The following is a 26,932-nucleotide window of genomic DNA, read 5'->3' on the forward strand; positions in this document are numbered from 1 at the left end:
AGAGCACTGTCCCCAAAACGTCTTTTGTCAGCATGATATATAGGCCATCCATTGGATATGCCTACATGACCAATAAATAGATAAAATGGAGAATGCAGATAGTGTGCAGTTAGAGCCATTTTGAATGAGAGATCTAGATTTAGTGCAAGCCGTGAATTACATTTACGTGGGAGTGCAAGCCATGAATTACATTTACGTGGGAATATGTACTGTAGGCCTGGCCTATCCTACAATGCAATGGGAGGCTATGACTCCAATACTTGAATGAGTGTTATGAGTGAAACCATTCTGCAGCTGGTTTCAGATATTCAGTGTCTGGTGGCTGGTTGGCTCTTATATGTCCTTTAGTGTTGGGAAACCAGTCTGACAAGGGATGAAACATACCAGAGATACTCCACAGAAACCAGTTGCAAAATCTGTCATGATGAAATTACGTACAGGTCAGCACATTGGTATAATAGCCTAGATGATCATAAATCATTCATTATTGAAAATCTAAATCAATCAATTTCCATACAACTCTTTTATGAGCTGCTGGCTATCAGCCCTGTAAAGTAAGCATGCATTCTGTGCATGCTGCTGAGAATAGCTGAGTCTAAAGTACAGATCATAGGTCAATCCATTGTGTTCTGTTTGTCGCTGCTCCACTTTTTAAAGATGTTTATCCTGTGTGTCTGAAACTGTACCCTAATCCCTACATAGTGCACTACTTTTGACCAGCGCCGTATTGGCCATATTGGCCTCCCGAGTGGCGCAGTGGTCTAAGGCGCTGCATCGCAATGCTAGCTGTGCCACTAGAGATCCTGGTTCGAATCCAGGCTCTGTCATAGCCGGCCGCGACCGGGAGACCCATGGGGCGGCGCACAATTCGTCCAGGGTAGGGGAGGGAATGGCCGGCAGGGGATGTTGGTAGAGCATGGCGTTTGCAACGCCAGGGTTGTGGGTTCGATTCCCACGGGGGGGGGGCCAGTATGAAAAAAAATATATATATATAATGTACTCCCTCACTAACTGTAAGTCGCTCTGGATAAGAGCGTCTGCTAAATGATGTAAATGTAATAGGATGCCATTTCATTCAGACACAAACCCTGTGTGTGAAATCCAATGATGAAAGCTAATGACCAACACAGTCAGGTAAGATCAGTTCATTTGGCCGGGGTTACATTGTCTTATTACGCAAGTTTGGACAAAATGTATGAGAGGGGGTTTCACAGCAAGAGTTTAATTTGAACTTTGTGATGGAGCCGCAGGTGACGGCTGAGAGACAATAGCGTGCAAGGATCAAAGACCAAATTCTAGAGGAGTATCTGAACTGTTTTCAAACCTGCTTTGTGTTGCTTTTTCTGTTGTTGATAGAGCCTTCAGAAGAAATATTTTCTCATGTAGTTTTGAGTCTTATGAAAAGGGTTATACAGCAAGAGCAAGAATGTAAGAGCAGCAATGCTGGGGTGAAACTTTTTTTCAACGATAGAAAGTTAATCTGTGAAATAAACCTTAAAAATACATCTTAAATCCATTTAAAACTCTTTCCTGAATAGTATTTTTAGGATCTTAAGTGACACATTTGGTGAAGGCCTATCAAAATGCACTCCCACGTTAAGCCACATAATGTTGCTCAGAACTTTGTTATCACTGAAGTTCCATAGCCTAATAACTTGTCATACCCCCTCGCCCCTACCAACTCGCTCGGAGGGCCCTCCGTTGTCACGTGTTGCTGACCAAAATACGAGGGTGACTATGGAATGAGATTAGATTCGTTTAAAAAATATATATTAGCATACCTTATGGATGCCCGTGCCACACGGTCACCGCCAATAATAATAATACTAGGTCAACAGGTCAATATCCTTGTTTCCTCACTTCTCTTTATGTATAACAACGTGGTCAAATTCTTTCGGCCACTTGAACTGAGAAACTGGCTGATGAAAATCTGGAGAAACACATGCAATAAGGCTGATAAATAAGACCAAAACAAACACGATACAATATCTCTTATAACATTTCTGTTTATTTGAAATTCTCTTGTCGATAACATTATACTTATAAAAGAATCAACATGAATTTCAAACTTACAAACACCTACGTCTAAGACTTAAACCGGGCAGAGGAGTAAAGTTTATTTGGGAAACATTTTCAAATCGCTCTCCATTGGCCTCTAGAGAGTTGTGTTAAGGAGCCATGATAACCACTGATAACAAAACTCTTGGTCAAGACTAGGCCTCCGGTGAGGATTGAGGTCACAGGGTCAAGAAAGTTGGCCTGGCCCCGGATCTGTTTGTGCTGTCTTTGAGCTCAAAAAATGAAGGAAGTTTTAAGTTTGAAATGTAATATGCATGAAATTTGAAAGTTTTTGATATGGATTATAATCGACTTCCTAAAAAAATCTATAATTGTATTTTACTCTAGTAGTCCTCATTTAGAGCACCGAGGACACTGATTATAACACTCATGAAGACAAGTTGATTCAATTTTTGACGGGGAAGGGGGTAGACATGGAAACAGATCACATACATACTCTAGTAGTCCTCATTTAGAGCACTGAGGACACTGATTATAACACTCATGAAGACAAGTTGATTCCATTTTTGACGGGGAAGGATGTAGACATGGAAACAGATCACATACATACAGTATTGCCACTGTGTACACACACACACCACGTACAGTACATTCCAAACACATCTGGAGAAACGGTCTCTCTTTCAGTCTTTCTCTGTATACTTAGAGACCGTCGACGACGCCGTGCTGCATGCTGAACTCCTGGAAGTCCCCAGGGATGGTATCTGTGTAGGTTAGAGGTCAGAGGTTAAGGGTCAAGGTCATGTTCTACCGAGAGTCAGTTAAATTAAGGATGCCACTTTGGTTGATGAATTTGACTAATTTGAGTTCAAAACAAATAGTGTGAGTAAAGACAAAAGAGCGTCTCAAATGACCCGTTTCAACTAGCCTGTTGCTTACCATTGCAGCGGTACTTTAGGTTGGACCAGATTATGTTTTCCTGAGAGAAACAGAACACTCCCAGTCGGCCTCCTCTCATGGTGGTGTCGATGGTCACGCCAGAGTCAGCCACCAGCTCTGTCCCCTCATAGAAACGGGCCCTGTCCAAACACCCAACAGACATTAGCCATTGTTGTACACCATTGTGTATTAGATGTAACGATGACATCACATCAGACTCACACAAACTCTCGCTCTCTCTCAAATTTTCTCTCAGCTGTCTCACCTGATGTATCCGACCTGGGGTCGGTGCTGCAGGTACCAACGGTAGGAAACCTTGTCCTTCCAGCCCACGTTCCTGGGGTCCTTCCACAGCAGACGCACCTGGTCGTTTGTATCCCCCGTGTGCCACAGGGAGTTCCTCAGGTGCTCCCCTGGACCCGACTTAGACTTCACAGCCTGGGGACGGGGAGGGAGAGAGAGATGGAGAGAGGAGATAGTGAGGGAGAGAAGGTAAGAAATAAGTAAGTACAAAGAGACAAAGCCAGATTTGAGGACGGCTCATAATACTGTCTGGAATGGAGCAAATGGAATGGCATCAAACACATGGAAACCATGTGTTTAATGTATTTGATACCATTCCACCTATTCCGCTCCAGCCATTACCATGAGCCCGTCCTACCCAATTAAGGTGCTACCAACCTCCTGTGCTCTCCACAGTACACGTGTTTGTGTTGAATTGCACAGAGCCACCCTAAACACAATCCATCTTTGTTTTTTCGTACTTACTTCAAAAACACAATCCCACACACAATCACACACACACACACACCTTGAGCTGGATGCCAGGCTCGGCCACTGCTTTGTGGCCTGGCAGTAGTTCTTTCAAGACAGATTGTGTTTAGGGTGGCTCTCCATACTACACATGTGTGTGTGTGTTGAATTGTACAATCAACAGCCACCCTAAACCAAATGTCTTTGTCTTTTTGTACTAACTTCACACACACACACACACACACACACACACACACACACACACACACACACACACACACACACACACACACACACACACACACACACACACACACACACACACACACACACACACACACACACACACACACACACACACACACACACACACACCTTGAGCTGGATGCCAGGCTCGGCCACTGCTCTGAAGGGTGTCGCCTGCCAGTAGGTCTGCTCAGTCTGTTTCCACATGACCACGTAGAAGGAGGAAGAGTCCTGGTAGCCGAAGATGAAGCCTGCGTAGTCATCGTCAGTCACCGTGTTCACATGGAACGTCCCCTCAAAGTCCACCCCACTGAATGCAGTGTAACCTTGGGAGCACAACACAACAAAAATGTCACGATAAAATAGGATACGACTTGATACAATACCATATAAGATAACATGGTACGATACCTGATAACGATTTAGAAGTCTTTCTTACCCACAGCAAGTCCAGGGTCACTGTTCATGGTCTGCACAATCTCCATTCCCTGTTTGAGAGATTAAATGTCAATCATGTTGACAAAGTCAAAGCATTTCTGCCATGTTGAACTTATTGTTTTGTAAGTCCATCCAGTAAATGACCATCTGACCTGATTAAGTACCACCCAGTTGGGGTCAATCTGGGCGTCGCCCTCCGGGTCCAGCACCACCGTCTGATAGGCTCTGAAGTCTGTCAGAGTGACCTCAGCGTTCTCTGGGCAGTTGTCTATCCTGTCAATCACCTTGTCCTGGTCAAAGTCTGACTCACACACATCTCCAACACCGTCATCTGGGAGGAGAGAATACACAAACGCGTAGAAATGATGGCCAGTAAGGTTCTAAGCATAGACAATACACTGGTAAAGTGGAGAGTTTCAGGTTGGTTACATTTTTAAATTTTAGCAGATGCTCTTATCCAGAGTGACATACAGGTGCAATTAGGGTTAAGTACCTTGCTCAAGGGCACATCGACAGATGATTCACCTAATCGGCTCAGAGATTTGAACCAGCAACCTTTAGATTACTGGCCCAACACTCTTAACCACTAGGCTACCTGCCGCAAACTGGTTGAATGTCAATGGTCAATGGTGATGAATGGTACAGTAGTAGCTGTTAAGCAACTTTTTTTTTTTTTTGCAGGTGTCAAAGCTGAATGTGAAGTAAGAATTTTCACTGTTAGTCTACACCTGTTGTTTACGAAGCATGTGACAAATAACATTACATTTTATTTGATGGAAAACCTTGTTAGTGCATAGGTGTTCACTTTCTTGTGTTTTACTTCCACTTAAAATGCAGTCTGGTCCCATACTCTTCTACAGTTGTCACACCATTTACTGTCTGTTTGTCAGGACACAAACTAACACAGAGAGGAGTTGGCCAAAGCACAAACAGACTGGATCACCAGGCTTTTAGGTGATAACTCAAGAATTCACATTCAGATTCAGAAAAGCATTATTGTCCCATTGCTGGGCAATTTGGTTGAAGCGGGAAAGTAAATCGTGTGAAATAAATATTAAAGACTGACTGTTCTCATCCAGCTGGTCGAGGTTGGGCACCAGTCTGCAGTTGTCGGGTCCCGGTGGCAGGAAGTCAGGGATGCTGTCGTTGTCATCGTCATCGTCACACTCATCCCCCAGGCCGTCTTTGTCTGTGTCCAGCTGGGAGCTGTTGATCACATTGGGACAGTTGTCCTTGGTGTCCTGGTGACCGTCACCATCACTACAGAACAGGGGGTGACACACAGGGAGGAGGGACAGAAAAGATCACATGTATGGATTTAGTCTGAGTCCCAGATCTGTTTGTGCTGTCTTGTCGACAGCAATGGAGTTGACAAGACAGCATAAACAGATCTGGAACTCAGGCTAGTAGGGAATGGCTGGCAGTTAAATAACATTGGACTGGAAACCTAGTTTATGCACAGTATACTAAAATATACAGTCAAATATTAATATTCGTCAAAATAAATGGAAATATTGACCACTGCAATCATGAATTGACTAAATCAATTAAATCATGAAGTGGATATTTTAAGAGCATACTTTTTCTCAAGTCAGATAATTTTAAAAGATGTTTCCTCTTGTACCTGTCTTGGTTTGTGTCACAAGAATCCCCAACCAGGTCATGGTCGATGTCGGACTAAAATTAGAGCACAGATTTGTTAAAACACTTTTTGACCACTCAGTATAATATTTAAGACAGGGTAGGACAGTTCAGTTGCTCCATATCCCATTTTATATCTGTAAACTGAACAGGTCTCAAAGCCCTAATGGAGGCCTGTGGAGGCAGTCTGACCTGGTTAGGATTAGGGATATCAGGGCAGCTGTCACAGGCATCTCCCACTCCGTCTCCATCCCGGTCTAACTGGTCCCGGTTCACCACCCGCTGGCAGTTATCCAGGAAGTTCTTCAAGCCTGGAGACCAATTCAATTACAAAGATTGAGTTTGTAAAGTTATCTGACCAATAGTATCCCACCACTTTGCAGAAGTGTTGGTGAAATACATGAGAGTGCTTCAGCTTCAAGTGGACTCTTTCAGGAGCACTGCTTTGTGACGTATGAACGGATATTTCAAATTTAGAACATCTGTGAATCTCCAAGGGATACATTCAAAAAGTGAAGTATGGCCCATGAGAAAATCATAAAACATGATTTATATGATTTGAAGGCTTAACCACTGACGTTGAATCAATGCATTGGGATTTAAAAGCAAACTGCATGATTCTGTTTCCATTGATATGCTGTTTCTAATAGTTCACTAGTTGTGCCACTGGGAGGCACTGTTGCATTTGGCATCTGTGTGAACTGTTGAAATCAAATCAAATCAAATCAAATTATATTTGTCAAATGCGCTGAATACAACAGGTGTAGACCTTACTGTGAAATGCTTACTTACAAGCCCTTAACCAACAATGCAGTTTTAAGAAAGAATACCAAAACAAATCACACAAAAAAATACAATATAAAATTATATGAAATAAAAGTAACAAATCAATCAATCAATCAATCAATTTTATTTTATATAGCCCTTCTTACATCAGCTAATATCTCGAAGTGCTGTACAGAAACCCAGCCTAAAACCCCAAACAGCTAGTAATGCAGGTGTAGAAGCACGGTGGCTAGGAAAAACTCCCTAGAAAGGCAAAACCTAGGAAGAAACCTAGAGAGGAACCAGGCTATGAGGGGTGGCCAGTCCTCTTCTGGCTGTGCCGGGTGGAGATTATAACAGAACCATGCCAAGATGTTCAAAAATGTTCATAAGTGACAAGCATGGTCAAATAATAATCAGGAATAAATCTCAGTTGGCTTTTCATAGCCGATCATTAGAGGTTAAAACAGCAGGTCTGGGACAGGTAGGGGTTCCATAACCGCAGGCAGAACAGTTTAAACTGGAATAGCAGCAAGGCCAGGCGGACTGGGGACAGCAAGGAGTCACCACGGCCGGTAGTCCCGACGTATGGTCCTAGGGCTCAGGTCTCTCAGTTGGCTTTTCATAGCCGATCATTTAGAGTTGAAAACAGCAGGTCTGGGACAGGTAGGGGTTTCGTAGCCGCAGGCAGAACAGTTGAAACTGGAATAGCAGCAAGGCCAGGCGGACTGGGGACAGCAAGGTGTCATCATGCCCGGTAGTCTTGACGTATGGTCCTAGGGCTCAGGTTCTCAGAGAGAAAGAGAGAACGAGAGAATTAGAGAGAGCATACTTAAATTCACACAGGACACTGGATAAGACAGGAGAAGTACTCCAGGTATAACCAACTAACCCCAGCCCCCGACACATAAACTACTGCAGCATAAATACTGGAGGCTGAGACAGGAGCGGTCCGGAGACACTGTGGCCCCATCCGAAGAAACCCCGGACAGGGCCAAACAGGAAGGATATAACCCCACCCACTCCGCCAAAGCACAGCCCCCGCACCACTAGAGGGATATCCCCAACCACCAACTTACAATCCTGAGACAAGGCCGAGTATAGCCACAGAGGTCTCCACCACAGCACAAACCAAGGGGGGGCGCCAACCCAGACAGGAAGATCACGTCAGTAACTCAACCCACTCAAGTGACGCACCCTCCCAGGGACGGCATGAAAGAGCACCAGCAAGCCAGTGACTCAGCCCCTGCAACAGGGTTAGAGGCAGAGAACCCCAGTGGAGAGGGGAACCGGCCCGGCAGAGACAGCAAGGGCTGTTCGTTGCTCCAGCCTTTCCGTTCACCTTCACACTCCTGGGCCAGACTACACTCAATCATATGACCTACTGAAGAGATAAGTCTTCAGTAAAGACTTAAAGGTTGAGACCGAGTCTGCGTCTCTCACATGGGTAGGCAGACTGTTCCATAAAAATGGAGATCTATAGGAGAAAGCCCTGCCTCCCGCTGTTTGCTTAGAAATTCTAGGGACAATTAGGAGGCCTGCGTCTTGTGACCGTAGCGTACGTATTGGTATGTACGGCAGGACCAACTCGGAAAGATAGGTAGGAGCAAGCCCATGTAACGCTTTATAGGTTAACAGTAAAACCTTGAAATCAGCCCTTGCCTTAACAGGAAGCCAGTGTAGGGAAGCTAGCACTGGAGTAATATGATCAAATTTCTTGGTTCTAGTCAGGATTCTAGCAGCCGTATTTAGCACTAACTGAAGTTTATTTAGTGCTTTATCCGGGTAGCCGGAAAATAGAGCATTGCAGTAGTCTAATCTAGAAGTAACAAATGCATGGATTAATTTTTCTGCATCATTTTTGGACAGAACATTTCTGATTTTTGCAATGTTACGTAGATGGAAAAAAGCTGTCCTTGAAACAGTCTTGATATGTTCGTCAAAAGAGAGATCAGGGTCAAGAGTAACGCCTAGGTCCTTCACAGTTTTATTTGAGACGACTTTACAACCATCAAGATGAATTGTCTGATTTAACAGAAGATCTCTTTGTTTCTTGGGACCTAGTACAAGTATCTCTGTTTTGTCCGAGTTTAAAAGTAAAAAGTTTTCAGCCATCCACTTCCTTATGTCTGAAACACAGGCTTCTAGCGAGGGCAATTTTGGGGCTTCACCATGCTTCATTGAAATGTACAGCTGTGTGTCATCCGCATAGCAGTGAAAGTTAACATTATGTTTTCGGAATAACATCCCCAAGAGGTAAAATATATAGTGAAAACAATAGTGGTCCTAAAACGGAACCTTGAGGAACACCGAAATGTACAGTTGATTTGTCGGAGGACAGACCATTCACAGAGACAAACTGATATCTTTCCGACAGGTAGGATCTAAACCAGGCCAGAACTTGTCCGTGTAGACCAATTTGGGTTTCCAGTCTCTCCAAAAGAATGTGGTGATCGATGGTGTCAAAGGCAGCACTAAGGTCTAGTAGCACGAGGACAGATGCAGAGCCTCGGTCTGACGCCATTAAAAGGTCATTTACCACCTTCACAAGTGCAGTCTCAGTGCTATGATGGGGTCTAAAACCAGACTGAAGCATTTCGTATACATTGTTTGTCTTCAGAAAGGCAGTGAGTTGCTGCGCAACAGCTTTTTCTAAAATTTTTGAGAGGAATGGAAGATTCGATATAGGCCGATAGTTTTTTATATTTTCCGGGTCAAGGTTTGGCTTTTTCAAGAGAGGCTTTATCACTGCCACTTTTAGTGAGTTTGGTACACATCCGGTGGATAGAGAGCTGTTTATTATGTTCAACATAGGAGGGCCAAGCACAGGAAGCAGCTCCTTCAGCAGTTTAGTAGGAATAGGATCCAGTATGCAGCTTGAAGGTTTAGAGGCCATGATTATTTTCATCATTGTGTCAAGAGATATAGTACTAAAACACTTAAGTGTCTCTCCCGATCCCAGGCCCTCGCAGAGCTGTGCAGATCCAGGACAGCTAAGCCCTGGAGGAATACGCAGATTCAAAGAGGAGTCCGTAATTTGCTTTCTAATGGTCATGATCTTTTCCTCAAAGAAGTTCATGAATTTATCACTGCTGAAGTGAAAACCATCCTCTCTTGGGGAATGCTGCTTTTTAGTTAGCTTTGCAACAGTATCAAAAAGAAATTTTGGATTGTTCTTATTTTCCTCGATTAATTTGGAAAAGTAGGATGATCGAGCAGCAGTGAGGGCTCTTCGGTACTGCACGGTACTGTCTTTCCAAGCTAGTCGGAAGACTTCCAGTTTGGTGTGGCGCCATTTCCGTTCCAATTTCCTGGAAGCTTGCTTCAAAGCTCGGGTATTTTCTGTATACCAGGGAGCTAGTTTCTTATGACAAATGTTTTTCGTTTTTAGGGGTGCAACTGCATCTAGGGTATTGCGCAAGGTTAAATTGAGTTCCTCAGTTAAGTGGTTAACTGATTTTTGTCCTCTGACGTCCTTGGGTAGGCAGAAGGAGTCTGGAAGGGCATCAATGAATTTTTGTGTTGTCTGAGAATTTATAGCACGACTTTTGATGCTCCTTGGTTGGGGTCTGAGCAGATTATTTGTTGCGATTGCAAACGTAATAAAATGGTGGTCCGATAGTCCAGGATTTTGTGGAAAAACATTAAGATCTACAACATTTATTCCATGGGACAAAACTAGGTCCAGAGTATGACTGTGGCAGTGAGTAGGTCCAGAGACATGTTGGACAAAACCCACTGAGTCGATAATGGCTCCGAAAGACTTTTGGAGTGGGTCTGTGGACTTCTCCATGTGAATATTAAAATCACCAAAAATTAGAATATGATCTGCTATGACTACAAGGTCTGATAGGAATTCAGGAAACTCAGAGAGGAACGCTGTATATGGCCCAGGAGGCCTGTAAACAGTAGCTATAAAAAGTGATTGAGTAGGCTGCATAGATTTCATGACTAGAAGCTCGAAAGATGAAAACGTCATTTTTTTTTTGTAAATTGAAATTTGCTATCGTAAATGTTAGCAACACCTCCGCCTTTGCGGGATGCACGGGGAATATGGTCACTAGTGTAACCAGGAGGTGAGGCCTCATTTAACACAGCAAATTCATCAGGCTTAAGCCATGTTTCAGTCAGGCCAATCACATCAAGATTATGATCAGTGATTAGTTCATTGACTATGACTGCCTTTGAAGTGAGGGATCTAACATTAAGTAACCCTATTTTGAGATGTGAGGTATCACGATCTCTTTCAATAATGGCAGGAATGGAGGAGGTCTTTATCCTAATAAGATTGCTAGGGTGAACACCACCATGTTTAGTTTTGCCCAACCTAGGTCGAGGCACAGACACAGTCTCAATGGGTATGGCTGAGCTGACTACACTGACTATGCTATTGGCAGACTCCACTAAGCTGGCAGGTTGGCTAACAGCCTGCTGCCTGGCCTGCACCCTATTTCACTGTGGGGCTAGAGGAGTTAGAGCCCTATCTATGTTGGTAGATAAGAGGAGAGCACCCCTCCAGTTAGGATGGAGTCCGTCACTCCTCAGCAGGTCAGGCTTGATCCTGTTTGTGGGTGAGTCCCAGAAAGAGGGCCAATTATCCACAAATGTTATCTTTTGGGAGGGGCAGAAAACAGTTTTCAACCAGCGATTGAGTGCTGAGACTCTGCTGTAGAGCTCGTCACTTCCCCTAACTGGGAGGGGGCCAGAGACAATTACTCGATGCCGACACATCTTTCTAGCTGATTTACACGCTGAAGCTATGTTGCACTTGGTGACCTCTGACTGTTTCATCCTAACATCGTTGGTGCCGACGTGGATAACAATATCTCTATACTCTCTACACTCGCCAGTTTTAGCTTTAGCCAGCACCATCTTTAGATTAGCCTTAACGTCGGTAGCCCTGCCCCCTGGTAAACAGTGTATGATCGCTGGGTGATTCGTTTTAAGTCTAATACTGCGGGTAATGGAGTCGCCAATGACTAGGGTTTTCTATTTGTCAGAGCTAATGGTGGGAGCCTTCGGAGTCTCAGACCCCGTAACGGGAGGAGTAGAGACTAGAGAAGACTCAGACTCAGACTCCGACTCGCTACATAATGGGGAAAACCGGTTGAAGGTTTCTGTCGGCTGAATGAGCGACACCGGTTGAGCATTCCAACAGTATTTCCCTCCAGAAGCCATGAGAAAGTTGTCCGGCTGCGGGGACTGTGCGGGGGGATTTATACTAACATTACTGTCTGTACTTACTGGTGGCACAGACGCTGTTTCTTCCTTTCCTACACTGATATTACCCTTGCCTAACGATTGCGTCTGAAGCTGGGCTTGTAGCACAGCTATTCTCGCCGTAAGGCGAGAATTCTCCTGTATATTATGAGTACAGCGACTGCAATTAGAAGACATCATGTTAATGTTACTACTTAGCTTCGGCTGTTGAAGATGTTGATGAACCATGTCCAGATAAAGCGTCCGGAGTGAAAAAAGTTGAATAAGGGAAAAAAGTTGCGATGGAAAAAAGGAAAATAACGTAAAGTTGGCAGCTAAAACGCACAGGAAAAAGACTCTTCTGACTCTTCTGTCTCGGGATAAACGTCCGGGGTGAAAAAGTTTAACGAAAAAAGATGAGTGAGGACAAAACTAAAAAGTTGGTAAATTTGTTGAACACAGAGATTGATTAAACGTTTATTAAAAGTAAAACGTGAATAGTTTGTTAGGTAGCCAAGTAGCAACAAACAGCAGAGCAGCACGGAGACAATGCGGAAGCGAGACGGAAGTCACGTGACTGAAGTCAATCAAATAATTAAAGAGCAGCAGTACAAATAACAATAGCGAGGCTATATACAGGGGATACCGGTACCGAGTCAATGTGCGGGGGCACCGGTTAGTCGAGGTAATTGAGGTAATATGTACATGTAGGTAGAGTTATTAAAGTGACTATGCATAGATAGTAAACAGAGAGTAGCAGCAGCGTAAAATATGGAGGGGGGGGGGCAATGCAAATAGTCTGGGTAGCCATTTCATTAGATGTTCAGGAGTCTTATGGCTTGGGGGTAGAAGCTGTTTAGAAGTCTCTTGGACCTAGACTTGGCGCTCCGGTACCGCTCGCGCTCCGGTAGCAGAGAGAACAGTCTATGACTAGGGTGGCTGGAGTCTTTGACAATCTTTAGGGCCTTACTCTGACACCACCTGGTATAGAGGTCCTGGATGGCAGGAAGCTTGGCCCCAGTGATGTACTGGGCCGTACGCACTACCCTCTGTAGTGCCTTGCTGTCGGAGGCCGAGCAATTGCCATACCAGGCAGTGATGCAACCAGTCATGATGCTCTCGATGGTGGAGCTGTAGAACCTTTTGAGGATCTGAGGACCCATGCCAAATCTTTTCAGTCTCCTTAGGGGGAATAGGTTTTGTCGTGCCCTCTTCATGACTGTCTTGGTGTGTTTGGACCATGATAGTTTGTTGGTGATGTGGACTTGAAGCTCTCAACCTGCTCCACTACAGCCCCGTCGATGAGAATGGGGGCGTGCTCAGTCCTCTTCTTTTCCTGTAGTCCACAATCATCTCCTTTGTCTTGATCACGTTGAGGGAGAGGTTGTTGTCCTGGCACCACACGGCCAGGTCTCTGACCTCCTCCCTATAGGCTGTCTCGTCATTGTCTGTGATCAGGCCTACCACTCTTGTGTCATCGGCAAACTTAATGATGGCGTTAGAGTCGTGCCTGGCCATGCAGTCATGAGTGAACAGGGAGCACAGGAGGGGACTGAGCACGCACCCCTGAGGGGCCCCCGTGTTGAGGATCAGCGTGGCGGATGTGTTGTTACCTACCCTTACCACCTTGGGACGGCCCGTCAGGAAATCCAGGATCCAGTTGCAGAGGGAGGTGTTTAGTCCCAAGGTCCTTAGCTTAGTGATGAGCTTTGAGGGCACTATGGTGTTGAATGCTGAGCTGTAGTCAATTAATAGCATTCTCACATAGGTGTGAAAGGGCAGTGTGGAGCGCAATAGAGATTGCATCATCTGTGGATATGTTGGGGCGGTATGCAAATTGGAGTGGGTCTAAGGTTTCTGGGATAATGGTGTTGATGTGAGCCATGACCAGCTACCTTAGTGTTCTTGGGCGCAGGGACTATGGTGGTCTGCTTGAAACATGTTGGTATTACAGACTCAGATAGGGAGAGGTTGAAAATGTCAGTGAAGACACCTGCTAGTTGGTCAGCACATGCTCGGAGTACACGTCATGGTAATCCGTAGGGCCCTGCGGCCTTGGGAATGTTGACCTGTTTAAAGGTCTTACTCACATCGGCTACGGAGAGCGTGATCACACTCGTCTGGTAGGCTCGTGTCACTGGGCAGCTCGCGGCTGTGCTTCCCTTTGTAGTCTGTAATAGTTTGCAAGGCCTGGCACATCCGACGAGCGTCGGAGCCGGTGTAGTACGATTCGATTTTAGTCCTGTATTGATGCTTTGCCTGTTTGATGGTTCGTTGGAGGTTATAGCGGGATTTCTTATAAGCTTCCGGGTTAGAGTCCCGCTCCTTGAAAGCGGCAGCTCTACCCTTTAGCTCAGTGCTGATGTTGCCTGTAATCCATGGCTCATCGATGCACTTATTGATGAAGCCAGTGGCTGATGTGGTGTACTCCTCAATGCCATCGGAAGAATCCCGGAACATATTCCAGTCTGTGCTAGCGAATACAGTAGGCCCTGTGTGTGTCATTTCTCATTTATCTCAGGGAAGCAACAGTACTGTGGTCGTAGCATAAAGGTCAAGCCGTCTGTAGACAGGGTCTATAAAAAGAAACCCAGACAGTCATCTACAGTATTAAAGAGTAAGGAGGATAAAGGCATACTGTATGTTTGTGTTAACTTAAGAGGTGATTTTAGTAATGGGGTCGGGGCAATGATGTATATAAACCCTGGATTGCTGATGCTATGTATTGGCCAGTGAGAGGCTTTGAAGCCTTCGGTCGGCCATATTGGCACTCCCCAGAAGGAGCAGTCCTCCATATCAATGAGTAGAATTCTACAGTATTTCAATTAAATAAAGGACAAAAGTACATGTATTTAAGTTTTGTTTTGTAGTGGGGAATGTAACAATATAATGTTTTGTATTTTTTTTTTTTATATATATAATTTTTTATGTTTAGCTCAAATAATATATTTTAAAAGTATGCATTAAGGTGTCTGTAATATAATTAACGTGGAAAGAATGAATGTAGATATTAATTAATGCATTTCTATAGCTTCCAAAATATTTTTTACAATATTGGGGGAATGCCAAGATGGAGGCGCTGTGGCTTCAAAACAACACCCCCTGTACTCCTCTAGTATATAAATCATTGGGTCATTGTAGGGTAGGTGTTTGGTGGCACTGTATGTTCAAGGATTCTAGACAAGCGGCTGTTGGAACAGACTACTGTGACAGACTGTAGCTAGGTGGTAGTGATGTGTCGCTGTACCGTCTCCATCCATGTCATCATCGCAGGCGTCTCCTTTCCCGTCACTGTCAGTGTCCCTCTGATCAGGGTTCTCCACCGTACGACAGTTGTCACAGGCGTCACCATGGCTGTCCTTGTCACTGTTCCTCTGGTCCACGTTAGGCTTCAGCCAGCAGTTATCCTGCATGGGAGAGGGGCACAGAGGGGCTAGGGTCAGTCTGTCCTATCTGGTGAAATTCTCCTGTCTTAACCGGTGTCCTCTAATTCTCCTCTCTCTCTCTCTCTCTCTCTCTCTCTCTCTCTCTCTCTCTCTCTCTCTCTCTCTCTCTCTCTCTCTCTCTCTCTCTCTCTCTCTCTCTCTCTCTCTCTCTCTCTCTCTCTCTCTCTCTCTCTCTCTCTCTCTCTCTCCCCTCTCTCTCCATCTCTCTCTCTCTCTCTTCTCTCTCTCTCTCTCTCTTTCTCTCTCTCTCTCTCTCTCTCTCTCTCTCTCGCTCTTTCTCTTTCTCTCTCTCTCTCTCTCTCTCTCTCTCTCTTTCTCTCTCTCTTCTCTCTCTCTCTCTCTCTCTCTCTCTCTCTCTCTCTCTCTCTCTCTCTCTCTCTCTCTCTCTCTCTCTCTCTCTCTCTCTCTCTCTCTCTCTCTCTCTCTCTCTCTCTCTCTCTCTCTCTCTCTCCTGAGGTGCTGACCTGTTGCACCCTCTACAACCACTGTGATTATTATTTGACCCTGCTGGTCATCTATGAACGTTTGAACATCTTGAAGAATGATCTGGCCTTAATGGCCATGTACTCTTATAACCTCCACCCGGCACTGGCCACCCCGCAAAGCCTGGTTCCTCTCTAGGTTTCTTCCTAGGTTCCTGCCTTTCTAGGGAGTTTTCCTAGCCACCGTGCTTCTACATCTGCATTGCTTGCTGTTTGGGGTTTTAGGCTGGGTTTCTGTATAAGCACTTTGTGACATCTGCTGATGTAAAAAGGGCTTTCTAAATACATTTGATTCAATTTTATTTGAGAGAGTGTGGGTGAGGGGGCTGTGTGTGTGTGTGTGTGTGTGTAAAGATGTAAGGTCTACCTGCATATAAAGTACTACCTGTTCATTCAGAATACCGTCTCCATCAGCGTCGTCGTCACAAGCGTCTCCTTGTCCGTCCTTGTCAGCATCCTCTTGGCCAGAGTTGGGAACGCGCATGCAGTTATCCTGACAACAGACATATTTATTTATTGACAGATTTATGGTTATCCCTTTAACAGACACACCATCAAAAGAAGATGGAGGGAGGGAAAAGGGAGAGGAGGGGAAGAGGGAGTGAGAGAGGGGAGAAGGGACAGTTGGGGATGCAGAGAGAGAGAGACAGAGAGAGAGAGAGAGAGAGAGAGAGAGAGAGAGAGAGAGAGAGAGAGAGAAGGCATGCAAAGAGATGTGCCGTTTATCCCAGGATAGTTGTATTTGTTGTGTTGTCATGGTTACCTTTTTACAAAGCATATCCTTGCACTTGAGTTTCTCATCAGGGTATCCATCAATGTCTGTGTCCTTTCCACATAGGTAGCCATTACCAGCCCAGCCAATCCCACACTGACAGGAGAAAGAAGAGAGAACACTTAAGAGACAGTGTGTGTGTGTGTGCGTGTTTGTGTGTTTGCGTGTGTGCATGTTTGCGTGTGTGCATGTTTGCGTGTGTTTGTGTTTGTGTTTTGCTTGTGTGTGTGTGTGTGTGTTTGCGTGTGTGTAGAAGGCAGTTTGTGTAAGTCTGACCTATTTTTTTATTTTTATGTTGGGTGTGTATGTGTGCATGTGTGTATCATTCGTTTGTGTGTGTGTGCACGCGTGTGTGTGTTTGCGTGTGTGTGTGTTTGTGTGTGTGTGTTTGTGTGTGTGTGTGTTTGTGTGTTTGCATTTCTGTGTGTGTGCGTGTATTTGCATGTGTGCGTGTGTGTGTGTTTGCGTGAGTTTGCGTGTGTGTGTGTGTGTGTAGAAGGCAGTTTGTGTAAGTCTGGCCTATTTTTTAATTTTTATGTTGGGTGTGTATGCGTGCATGTGTGTATCATTCGTTTGTGTGCGCGCGTGTGTGTGTGAGAGAGAGTTGTGTCAATGGAGGCCAGTTTGTGATCCATAGGACCCCACCTGACAGGTGATGGAGCCGTCTCTTTCTTGGAAACACTGGGCGTTGACATCACAGGGGTTGGTCAGACTGTTACCACAGCTCCTCTCTGGCTTACAGCCCTTCACCTGGTCTCCTGTGTAGCCTGTCTTACATCCCCCACAGACATATGAACCCTATAGGGATAATGGAGGGTAACAGGCAATGAGAGACATAGGAATACATGTGGTACTTGTACCAGGCTGTCAGATATTTGGAATCCAGTTAACATTGTTCCCTCCTTGCACTATTGTTTAAATGGAGTGATATTCCGTTTTTATTCCAGGCTATCAGAAACTAGCCTGGTGCCTGATCTGTTTGTGCTTTTTCTGTTGTATGATAACAAAGGTCAGGAGTTGGCTGAAGAAACAAAACGATCTGGCGACCACCAGGCTATCAGACAGACAGACACTCAGTCCTTACCGCAGAGTTGTGACAGAGAGAGTTAGCGGTGCACCGTCCGTTGTTGGCTTCTTTGCACTCATCGATGTCATCACAGACCTAAGAGACCATATAAAGTACAAAACCGGAGATGATTATTATGATACATATCTTGAAAAGGTGTTCCATGGGTGGGTAGGGGTACATTTCATTTAAATTAATCTTCTTGAATTGTCCATTGACTGAATTGAAATGGAGGAAGACAGCTTCCTGTCGAAACGTTGGTGAATAAATTATTACAACAGACCTACTAGAGTGTGCAGCTTTTTCTTTTACCAAATTAAAATGGAGACCTTGACTGTATTTGGTGATGTTGACTGACATGGAGACCTTGACTGTATTTGGTGATGTTGACTGACCTGGAGTCCTTTACTGTATTTGGTGATGTTGACTGACCTGGAGACCTTGAGTATATTTGGTGATGTTGACTGACCTGGAGACCTTGAGTGTATTTGGTGAGGTTTACTGACCTGGAGACCTTAACTGTATTTGGTGATGTTGACTGACCTGGAGACCTTGACTGTATTTGGTGATATTGACTGACTTGGAGAATTTGACTGTATTTGGTGATGTTGACTGACCTGGAGACCTTGACTGTATTTGGTGATGTTGACTGACCTGGAGACTTTGACTGTATTTGGTGATGTTGACTGACCTGGAGACCTTGACTGTATTTGGTGATGTTGACTGAGATGGAGACTTTGACTGTATTTGGTGATGTTGACTGACCTGGAGACCTTGACTGTATTTGGTGATGTTGACTGACCTGGAGACTTTGACTGTATTTGGTGATGTTGACTGACCTGGAGACTTTGACTGTATTTGGTGATGTTGACTGACCTGGAGACTTTGACTGTATTTGGTGATGTTGACTGACCTGGAGACTTTGACTGTATTTGGTGATGTTGACTGACCTGGAGACCTTGACTGTATTTGGTGATGTTGACTGAGATGGAGCCTTTGACTGTATTTGGTGATGTTGACTGACCTGGAGACCTTGACTGTATTTGGTGATGTTGACTGACCTGGAGACTTTGACTGTATTTGGTGATGTTGACTGACCTGGAGACTTTGACTGTATTTGGTGATGTTGACTGACCTGGAGACTTTGACTGTATTTGGTGATGTTGACTGACCTGGAGACTTTGAGTGTATTTGGTGATGTTGACTGACCTGGAGACCTTGACTGTATTTGGTGATGTTGACTGACCTGGAGACCTTGACTGTATTTGGTGATGTTGACTGACCTGGAGACCTTGACTGTATTTGGTGATGTTGACTGACCTGGAGACCTTGACTGTATTTGGTGATGTTGACTGACCTGGAGACCTTGACTGTATTTGGTGATGTTGACTGACCTGGAGACCTTGACTGTATTTGGTGATGTTGACTGACCTGGAGACCTTGAGTGTATTTGGTGATGTTGACAGACCTGTTTGTTTGTCTGTGCGTAGACCACTCCCACCCCTTCCACAGCCAGACCAGAGTAGCCCAGAGGACAGGCTTCACAGCGGAACCCTGGAGCCGTGTTCACACACTTCACCCCGGGGAAGCAAGGGTTAAACTGACACTGGAGAGAGAAACGGAAGACGACGCTTGGTTAGTATTTCAGAATTATTACAGCCATACAAATACATATAGTGAACACACATGCACCTGCACATAACACACACACACACACACACCCTACCTCATCCACATCATCACAGCTGAAGCCGTCCCCTGTGTATCCATCAGGACAGGGTCCACACTCAACCCCGACCTCCGTCTCAATACACATGTCGCCACGGAAACAAACGCCAGGGGCACACTTTGGCTTCATGACTTCGCTTCCTCCCAGTCCTTCAAAGACACCCAGAGGAAATATATTTTTATAACAGTCGTTTCCACAATACCAGTGGCTTCTCATGTATTAGTAATGAATGTGTTATAAGTGAACATGCTTCAAACTAGTTTTATTACTTGGGCCCAGGGATTTTCCTCATGGTCAGGAAAAAGCTATTGGCCCAATCTATAAACAACATATAACAGAACTTTAATACATCATTTGTAATATAATGGTGGTGGTGGATGTTCTTACCACAAGCCTGGCACTCAGAGATGGTGTTTCTGAGAAAAGATGTCTCTTTGACCTTTAGAAAGCAACAAAAACATGTTTTTAGTTTTTATGGTCTCAGTGAGTCAGGAGGTACAGTTTAATAGCTCCCAGATGAGCTTGAACACTATAGTTACCTGCTGAATGAGGACATCTTTTAGCTCATTTATCACCTTGGTGAGATCAAGCATTTGATTAGACAGCTGCTTTGTGTTGACCCCTGCAAAGGAGAGCAGCATTGGAAAAGAACATTGGTCATACCAACAGACTCGAGAGGGGGTTCTTGTTTAAACTACCCTCAATCTACAGTAACTGTTGTTTTTGTGTGAATTTGACAGTAGAGACATACAGTACCAGTCAAATGTTTGGACAAACCTACCCATTCAATGGTTTTTCTTTATTTTTACTATTTTTTACATTGTAGAATAATAGTGAAGACATCAAAACTATGAAATAACACATATGGAATCATGTAGTAACCAAAAAAGTGTTAAACAAATCAAAATATATTTTATATTTGAGATTCTTCAAATAGCCACCCTTTGCCTTGATGACAGCTTTGCACACTCTTGGCATTCTTTTAAAAAAACAAGAAGAAAAAGCCTTTCCTCTAAATGTTTTTGTCTGTGTAAACTAGACAGTACTAGAGACTAAATCAACTCTTACCCAGAGTCTGCACTGAGTCTCCTTGTTGGTGGCAGTTTTGAAGAGAGGCTACGTTCTCAAACGTGTCTCCCACCACTAGTTTCAGCTCCTCCAGCTCTTCCTGTTTGTGAAGAAGTCCAACAACAGGGACGCATTAGTTGGAATAATAATATAATAATATGCCATTTAGCAGACGCTTTTATCCAAAGCGACTTACAGTCATGCGTGCATACATTTTTGTGTATGGGTGGTCCCAGGGATCGAATCCACTACCCTGGCGTTACAAGCGCCGTGCTCTACCAGCTGAGCTACAGAGAATCAGTGCTGAATGCTGATGGATGGGTTTGTTTAGATTAGGATAAGGTGGTTACCAAATTTGTTTCCTGGTTTCCAGATTTGTACCTGGTGTAGCCAACTCTAATTTTCGATGGACAAGGATTTGGCCAAAGCAGAATCAGACTATCTGGCACCCAGGCTAGGGGGTTTGGGTCATTTGAATTTGGAAGGAGGATCTAGGAGTAAATAAGTGACATCACTCATGTTTTCCCTGAGTACAAAGTCAACAAAAGCAATGGTCTGGGTACCTGTGGTCAAATGGCTTAAGCAGAAACAGCCTTACACCAAATCCTCGGTTTAAGGTTCTGTGATTTTGTCTAGATCTATGAGTAAATAATGACAATGGTCAAAATAAGTGCTCTATAAAAGGAATATGGTGTTATTTGAGATACATCCATTAACATCACCTCTGCTTTGCCCTGCATGCTCTTCAGCTCCACCACACCGTAGCCTGCAGGCAGGCCCTGAAACACGGAGGGGAGGTCCCGGACCGTCTCCACCAGCCTGCAGTCCAGGTGTAGCTCCACCCCCCCGGGTCCCTGCTGCAAGCCCTTCAGGTGGAAAAGGAGGTGGTGGCGCTGACCATCTGCCAGCAGGATGTTGTTGAAGGTCACGGAGCTCATCCTCCGATCACTCCTCAGGTAACGCAGCACAGCTGGGAGGGAGGGAGAGAGAGAGAGAGAGAGAGAGAGAGAGAGAGAGAGAGAGAGAGAGAGAGAGAGAGAGAGAGAGAGAGAGAGAGAGAGAGAGAGAGAGAGAGAGAGAGAGAGAGAGAGGTGGTAGTTAAGGGAAAAGGACGTGAGATGGAGAGGGAATCACAGCAAATGCGTCAATGAAGTGAATTCATGAATAATGCAGAAGCAGAGAGAGAAAATAATGATTTTTAAACACAAATTAAATGAAAAGAGAGAGAGAGAGAACTAAGAGTCTTTTCACTGTTAGTCTACACCTGTTGTTTACAAAGCATGTGACAATTAAAATGTTATTTAATTTGACATAGTACAGAAAAGTGCATTCAGCAAGACCAATATATTATGCATCCCTCTCCCCTGAGGCGTTGTGCACCTAATTTCTTTGAGGGGAACTGGTGCCCAAAAATCGATATCTTTGAATTAATAATGAGTAAAAGAAACAATATCTTCTATATTTTCAGTGTTTCAATGGGCATGACGCCCCTGCCTCTCCTTCCTACACGTTACCTCTGTTGAGTTTCCCCAGCACGGTAAACTCAAAGTACTTGCTGTTGTCCCGGGGGTTGTACAGGCCGAACACTGTGGTGCCAGTCTTGGGCTGCAGCTTGAAGGTGGTGAGGATGAAAGCCTCATTCACCCCCTGCTCCACCAGGCCACCCTGCAGCAGGTCTGGCAGACAGTCCGGGGAATTGAGGAGATCATACACTACAGAGGAAAAAATTACGTAAAATAACTGTAAAGGGAATTGTAAAGTAAAATAACTGTAAAGGGAAACGTTAAGTAAAATAAAGGTAAAGGGAAATGGAAATGTCAAGTACAATAACTGTAAAGGGAACTGTAAAATAAAATAACTGTAAAGGGAAACATAAAGTCAAGTAAAATAACTGTAAAGGGAAACATAAAGTCAAGTAAAATAACTGTAAAGGGAAACATAAAGTCAAGTAAAATAAAGTAATCTTTGAGGGGAAATAAAGTAAAGTAACAAAGTAAAGTTCTGCTGCTCAGTACAGTGAGAATAAAGACGCCTGAGTAGATTAATAGGATTGTTATTGAGCAAGGTGTTTTGGATGTATCGTGGGGAAAGTGCACGTCAATACTTTATAGACTAAACTGGGCTGGAACATCACAATGAGTTTGGCTAGCTGGGGAGAAATGTTACATTGCCTGCCCTGCAGAATCCACTTGACCACTTTGACCTGAATGTTGATGATTGCTGAGCTAGAGGTTTTAAAGTGCTGAGAATATGCTGGTCGTCATGAGAGAGTAGGCTTGTTGTTGATGAGGCAGAATATGAGTTTGGGATAAAACATTTTGACTTTTATCAGAATGTATGGTATTTTGATCCTTCTTGAGCTACTAGATTTGATGTCCCGAGGGGATACTTTATGTCAGTAGACTAGGATGGGCTGGAAGATCAAGATCAGAATGAGTTTGTCTCAGTGGAAATAACCCTGTGGGTCTTTTGCTTGACCATTTTACCACAAAAATAGCATTAGATAAATATGGATAGACTGTACTGTACTGAGTGCTCAGGGAGTGGAAAGTAGAAGCCACTGAAGAGTTAAGCTCAAGGTTACAATTCTAGTCCAATAAAGTCACTCCGGGACACAGCAGACCTCAGGAGGATGTATCTTGAATCCCTCCCCGCCAGTCTGAGACCCTACATGAATACACAAGTGCCCTAGCAGCCGTCTACAAGGCACACTGTCGTGAAGGCACGCACCAAATTGCTCCCAAATGCTTCCAGAAAATTGCTCTCATCTCCCTTCTTCTCAGTGTGTGTGCGTGCGTGGGCTTCCATCTGTGTCTGTCAGCTTCAGACATCTTTCTTCTTTCCTCCCGTTCCCCCTGCCTAGCCTGGCCTCAATCTGTTCCAGCTCACCAGGGAGCAGCACGGGGGGATTTTAAAGGTGTGTGGTTAAACGTGACTGGAGGCTCCTTTTCGTTTCCTGCACTCAATCTCACCTTTACAAACACACTGACAGGCCTGGCTTGTGAAAGGCTTCAGCATCACCATTGTCCCCCTCACCTGAGGAGGGAGGTTAGCCAAACACTAACATATAGATGTCTGTATGGTTCAGTGTGACTTGGCCTGCAAGCTGGGACTGGGATGTGCACCAACACAACAATCTAAACAAACCAACTAGTTTTCTATTCTCATCTGTCTGTTTAGACACAGTATACACACACTCTCTCTTCCATCTATGTTTCAGACTCAGGGCCATGTGTGTGTCAGGATTTCCTCACGAAACCAAATCCACCTTAAATTCACCTGAACGGCTCACATACAGTATCACACACATGACTAAAAGTGACATTAACAACTACAAAAAGTCGCATAAAGTCATAAAGTGACAATAAAATCACCTAGATGCAGTAGATAATAAAAAAAACGGTGTCATTGTAGTCTGATATATATATATATTGTGCCTTGATAGGTTGACAATCCATTTAAGTCCTGTATGGCTCAGTTGGTAGAGCATGGTGATTGTACCACCAGGATTGTGGGTTCGATTCCCGGGGCCACCCACATGTAAAATGTATGCATGCATGACTGTAAGTCACTTTGGATAAAAGCGTCTGCTAAATGGCATATATTATAGGTCATAACAAAGGTTTACTGTAAACACAAGGCAGGTGATTGACAATTTACTCAATAAATCCAACCTTTTTCTTGTTTATAGTAAAACCTCATGCAATAATTGCCAATAATGTATATTTGTATGAACTGCTAGTAAGTAAAATGTTTACTATTTATCAATGGAGACAACTGTGTGCAGTGCAGCTGTGAATATATTTGTAAAATAATATCTCTCACAATCAGTGACAGTTATGGCCTGTACCTCAGTGCAGATGCCATTTTAAAGCCCTGTGTGTTGTGGTGCATGTGTGTGTGTGTGTGTGTTTTCAGATTCCAGTATTGCATGCAGACCATTAGTGATTATTCCCATGTGTGTGTTATAGCTGGGTTTTTAAATCAGATCCAGACTCCAGACCCCCCCCCCCTCCCCCTCCCCCCCACCTCCCTCTCAGAGTCACAGAGATACCAGTGAACCAAGTCAACCAGTTCAGGCAGTACACTAAACACACACGCACACGCACACACACTCAATTACTACAGCGGTCACATCTCAGTCATCACCTCTTACTCTCCCTCACTCTTAAAGTCAGTACACAACATTCTTATGAAGCATGTCTTTTCAATCTTCTCAACACACAGGACACAGAGGACTATTTATCAGAACATTTATTCTTACCCAACCGAGTATCAAATGTCATGTCTAGGCCTTTGTGTATATTGGCTTGAGTGCGAATGAATATGATATTCTCATTTTGCAAAGTAAAAAAAAACAAAAACAGGTACAATGGTGATTGCAATGTAAAGAAGAGCAATATTGATTTTGTGTTGACAGATTTTGTTACCTTAAACTTTTCTTGGGAAAAAATAATATGATATTCTCAATCACAGTGTCTGTTAGATCAATCATTACCTCAGAGCTTCATGGTTCTCGATTGGAATCCTCTGAGGTAGAGTGCTGAGAGCTTTAGTAGACTGATAAGAGGCATCTGAAGATGACATCACAGTCGGTCTGTGTGTCAAATTAAACTGTCTGTCTTTGGCTAAGATCAAATTGTCGAATTGTAACTTTTAGCTGTTGTATCCTGTGATTACAAAGCGATAACTTAAAAGTACTTTGTGGTGCAATTGTATGGTTTCAATAGACTTCAATGACCACATTAAGATCATATAGGCATCACATTCAGTAATAATAAAAAAAAATCATTATCGGCTACACTCACCTGAGCCCTGGGCTCCCACCTCTGAACACAGGTTCAAGATCAGCTGCGAAGCCACGATCAGCGTCGTCCACAGTCCCATTCTGTCCTCTCACTGTTCCCAGACCTGTTTCTCTGGAGAGACTGATCCTTATCAGGCAGAGTGGTGCTCTTGGTCCTCCTGTACTGTTTGTTGCCTGGGATGTGTGTGTGTGTGGTGTGTGTGTGGTGTGTGTGGCTCACAGTAGAGATAGAGGTGAGGCTAGGCTGTCATAGTGAGGCACGGAACAGCTGCTGTCTGTGTGTGTGGCTGACTGGGGAGGACGGGTAGGCTGACTGAGGAGGAGGAGCAGGGCCAGAGATGGTTTAAGCTTTCTTCAGACAGCCACATGCAGAGGAGTGACCAAGACATTCTCCACCGTATTGGCTCCCATGGATGTGTGTGTGCGTTTGTGTTTGTGTTTGTTGGTGTGTGTGTGTTTCCGTGTCCGTGTCTGTGTCTCTGTGTGTGTGTGTGTGTGTATGCATGCAGTGGTTCTTCCATGGTTCAGGACCTCGTTATGGGCAGCGAACAAGCCAGACAAAAAAAATTGTGACTTTTTGATCTGTGCCACTCTTCAGACTTTAGAGAAAAACGTGTGTTAATAGTACAGCAATAAAGTCTGACTCCTGGCAGTCAGGAGGCTTTTTATTGGCACACACCTCCTCCTCCCAAACACTGTTAGGGATTCTTTCAGGTTTTCAGGGGTTCAGATGCAACACCTTTCCCCTACGTCCCGGCTTCCTTTTAATCTACAGGCTTTCGACAGGAAATGAGCGATCTGGAAACCCAAATTAAAGCCACAATCCAAAATTCTTGGTTTTGCTATAAAGCTCAGGGATGGGACTGGAGAAATGTAATGAGTTATATCAATGCAAGGACTAACAATCCATGAGATCAAGATGGTAGTTTTAGTAGTACATTTTGAAGACATTGTTACAAACAATGGAGTAAAACAACCTTATATTTTGGGACTTGATGGGATAAGACAGTTTTACTGAGCTCATGAAGCATTTATACGTTCTTTCTTCAATAATCAATGTTTATACAGTTGAAGTTGGAAGTTTACATACACTTAGGTTGGAGTCATTAAAACTCGTTTTTCAACCACTCCACAAATGTATTGTTAACAAACTATAGTTTTGGCAAGTCGGTTAGGACATCTACTTTGTGCATGACACAAGTAATTTTTCCAACAATTGTTTACAGACGGATTATTTCACTTATAATTCACTGTATCACAATTCCAGTGGGTCAGAAGTTTACATACACTATGTTGACTGTGCCTTTAAACAGCTTGGAAAATTCCAGAAAATGATGTCATGGCTTTAGAAGCTTCTGATAGGCTAATTGACATCATTTGAGTCAATTGGAGGTGTACCTGTGGATGTATTTCAAGGCCTACCTTCAAACTCAGTGCCTCTTTGCTTGACATCATGGAAAAATCAAAAGAAATCAGCCAAGACCTCAGAAAAAAAATTGTAGACCTCCACAAGTCTGGTTCAACCTTGGGAGCAATTTCCAAATGCCTGAAGGTACCACGTT

At 44.1% G+C, this 26,932-nt stretch overlaps 1 protein-coding gene across 1 annotated transcript; it reads right to left on the bottom strand.

The window, feature by feature from the left end:
- Positions 1-1,988: 1,988 nt before the first annotated feature.
- Positions 1,989-25,698, bottom strand: LOC121573517 (thrombospondin-4-B). Its single transcript, XM_041885568.2, has 22 exons — positions 25,372-25,698; positions 22,078-22,275; positions 21,286-21,533; positions 20,564-20,663; positions 20,035-20,117; positions 19,883-19,934; positions 19,493-19,644; positions 19,235-19,372; positions 17,785-17,862; positions 17,346-17,498; positions 16,692-16,796; positions 16,314-16,421; positions 15,248-15,407; positions 6,229-6,347; positions 6,020-6,072; positions 5,462-5,655; positions 4,548-4,726; positions 4,397-4,445; positions 4,087-4,283; positions 3,224-3,396; positions 2,959-3,098; positions 1,989-2,783 (listed from the first exon to the last, which is right to left on the bottom strand). The coding sequence occupies exons 1-22, from the start codon at positions 25,448-25,450 to the stop codon at positions 2,722-2,724; spliced, it is 2,820 nt and encodes a 939-aa protein (XP_041741502.1). The 5' UTR covers positions 25,451-25,698; the 3' UTR covers positions 1,989-2,721.
- Between the last annotated feature and the right edge of the window lie 1,234 nt (positions 25,699-26,932).

The sequence above is a fragment of the Coregonus clupeaformis genome, chromosome 9 (assembly GCF_020615455.1).
Source record: "Coregonus clupeaformis isolate EN_2021a chromosome 9, ASM2061545v1, whole genome shotgun sequence".
Classification (NCBI taxonomy): Eukaryota; Metazoa; Chordata; class Actinopteri; order Salmoniformes; family Salmonidae; genus Coregonus; species Coregonus clupeaformis.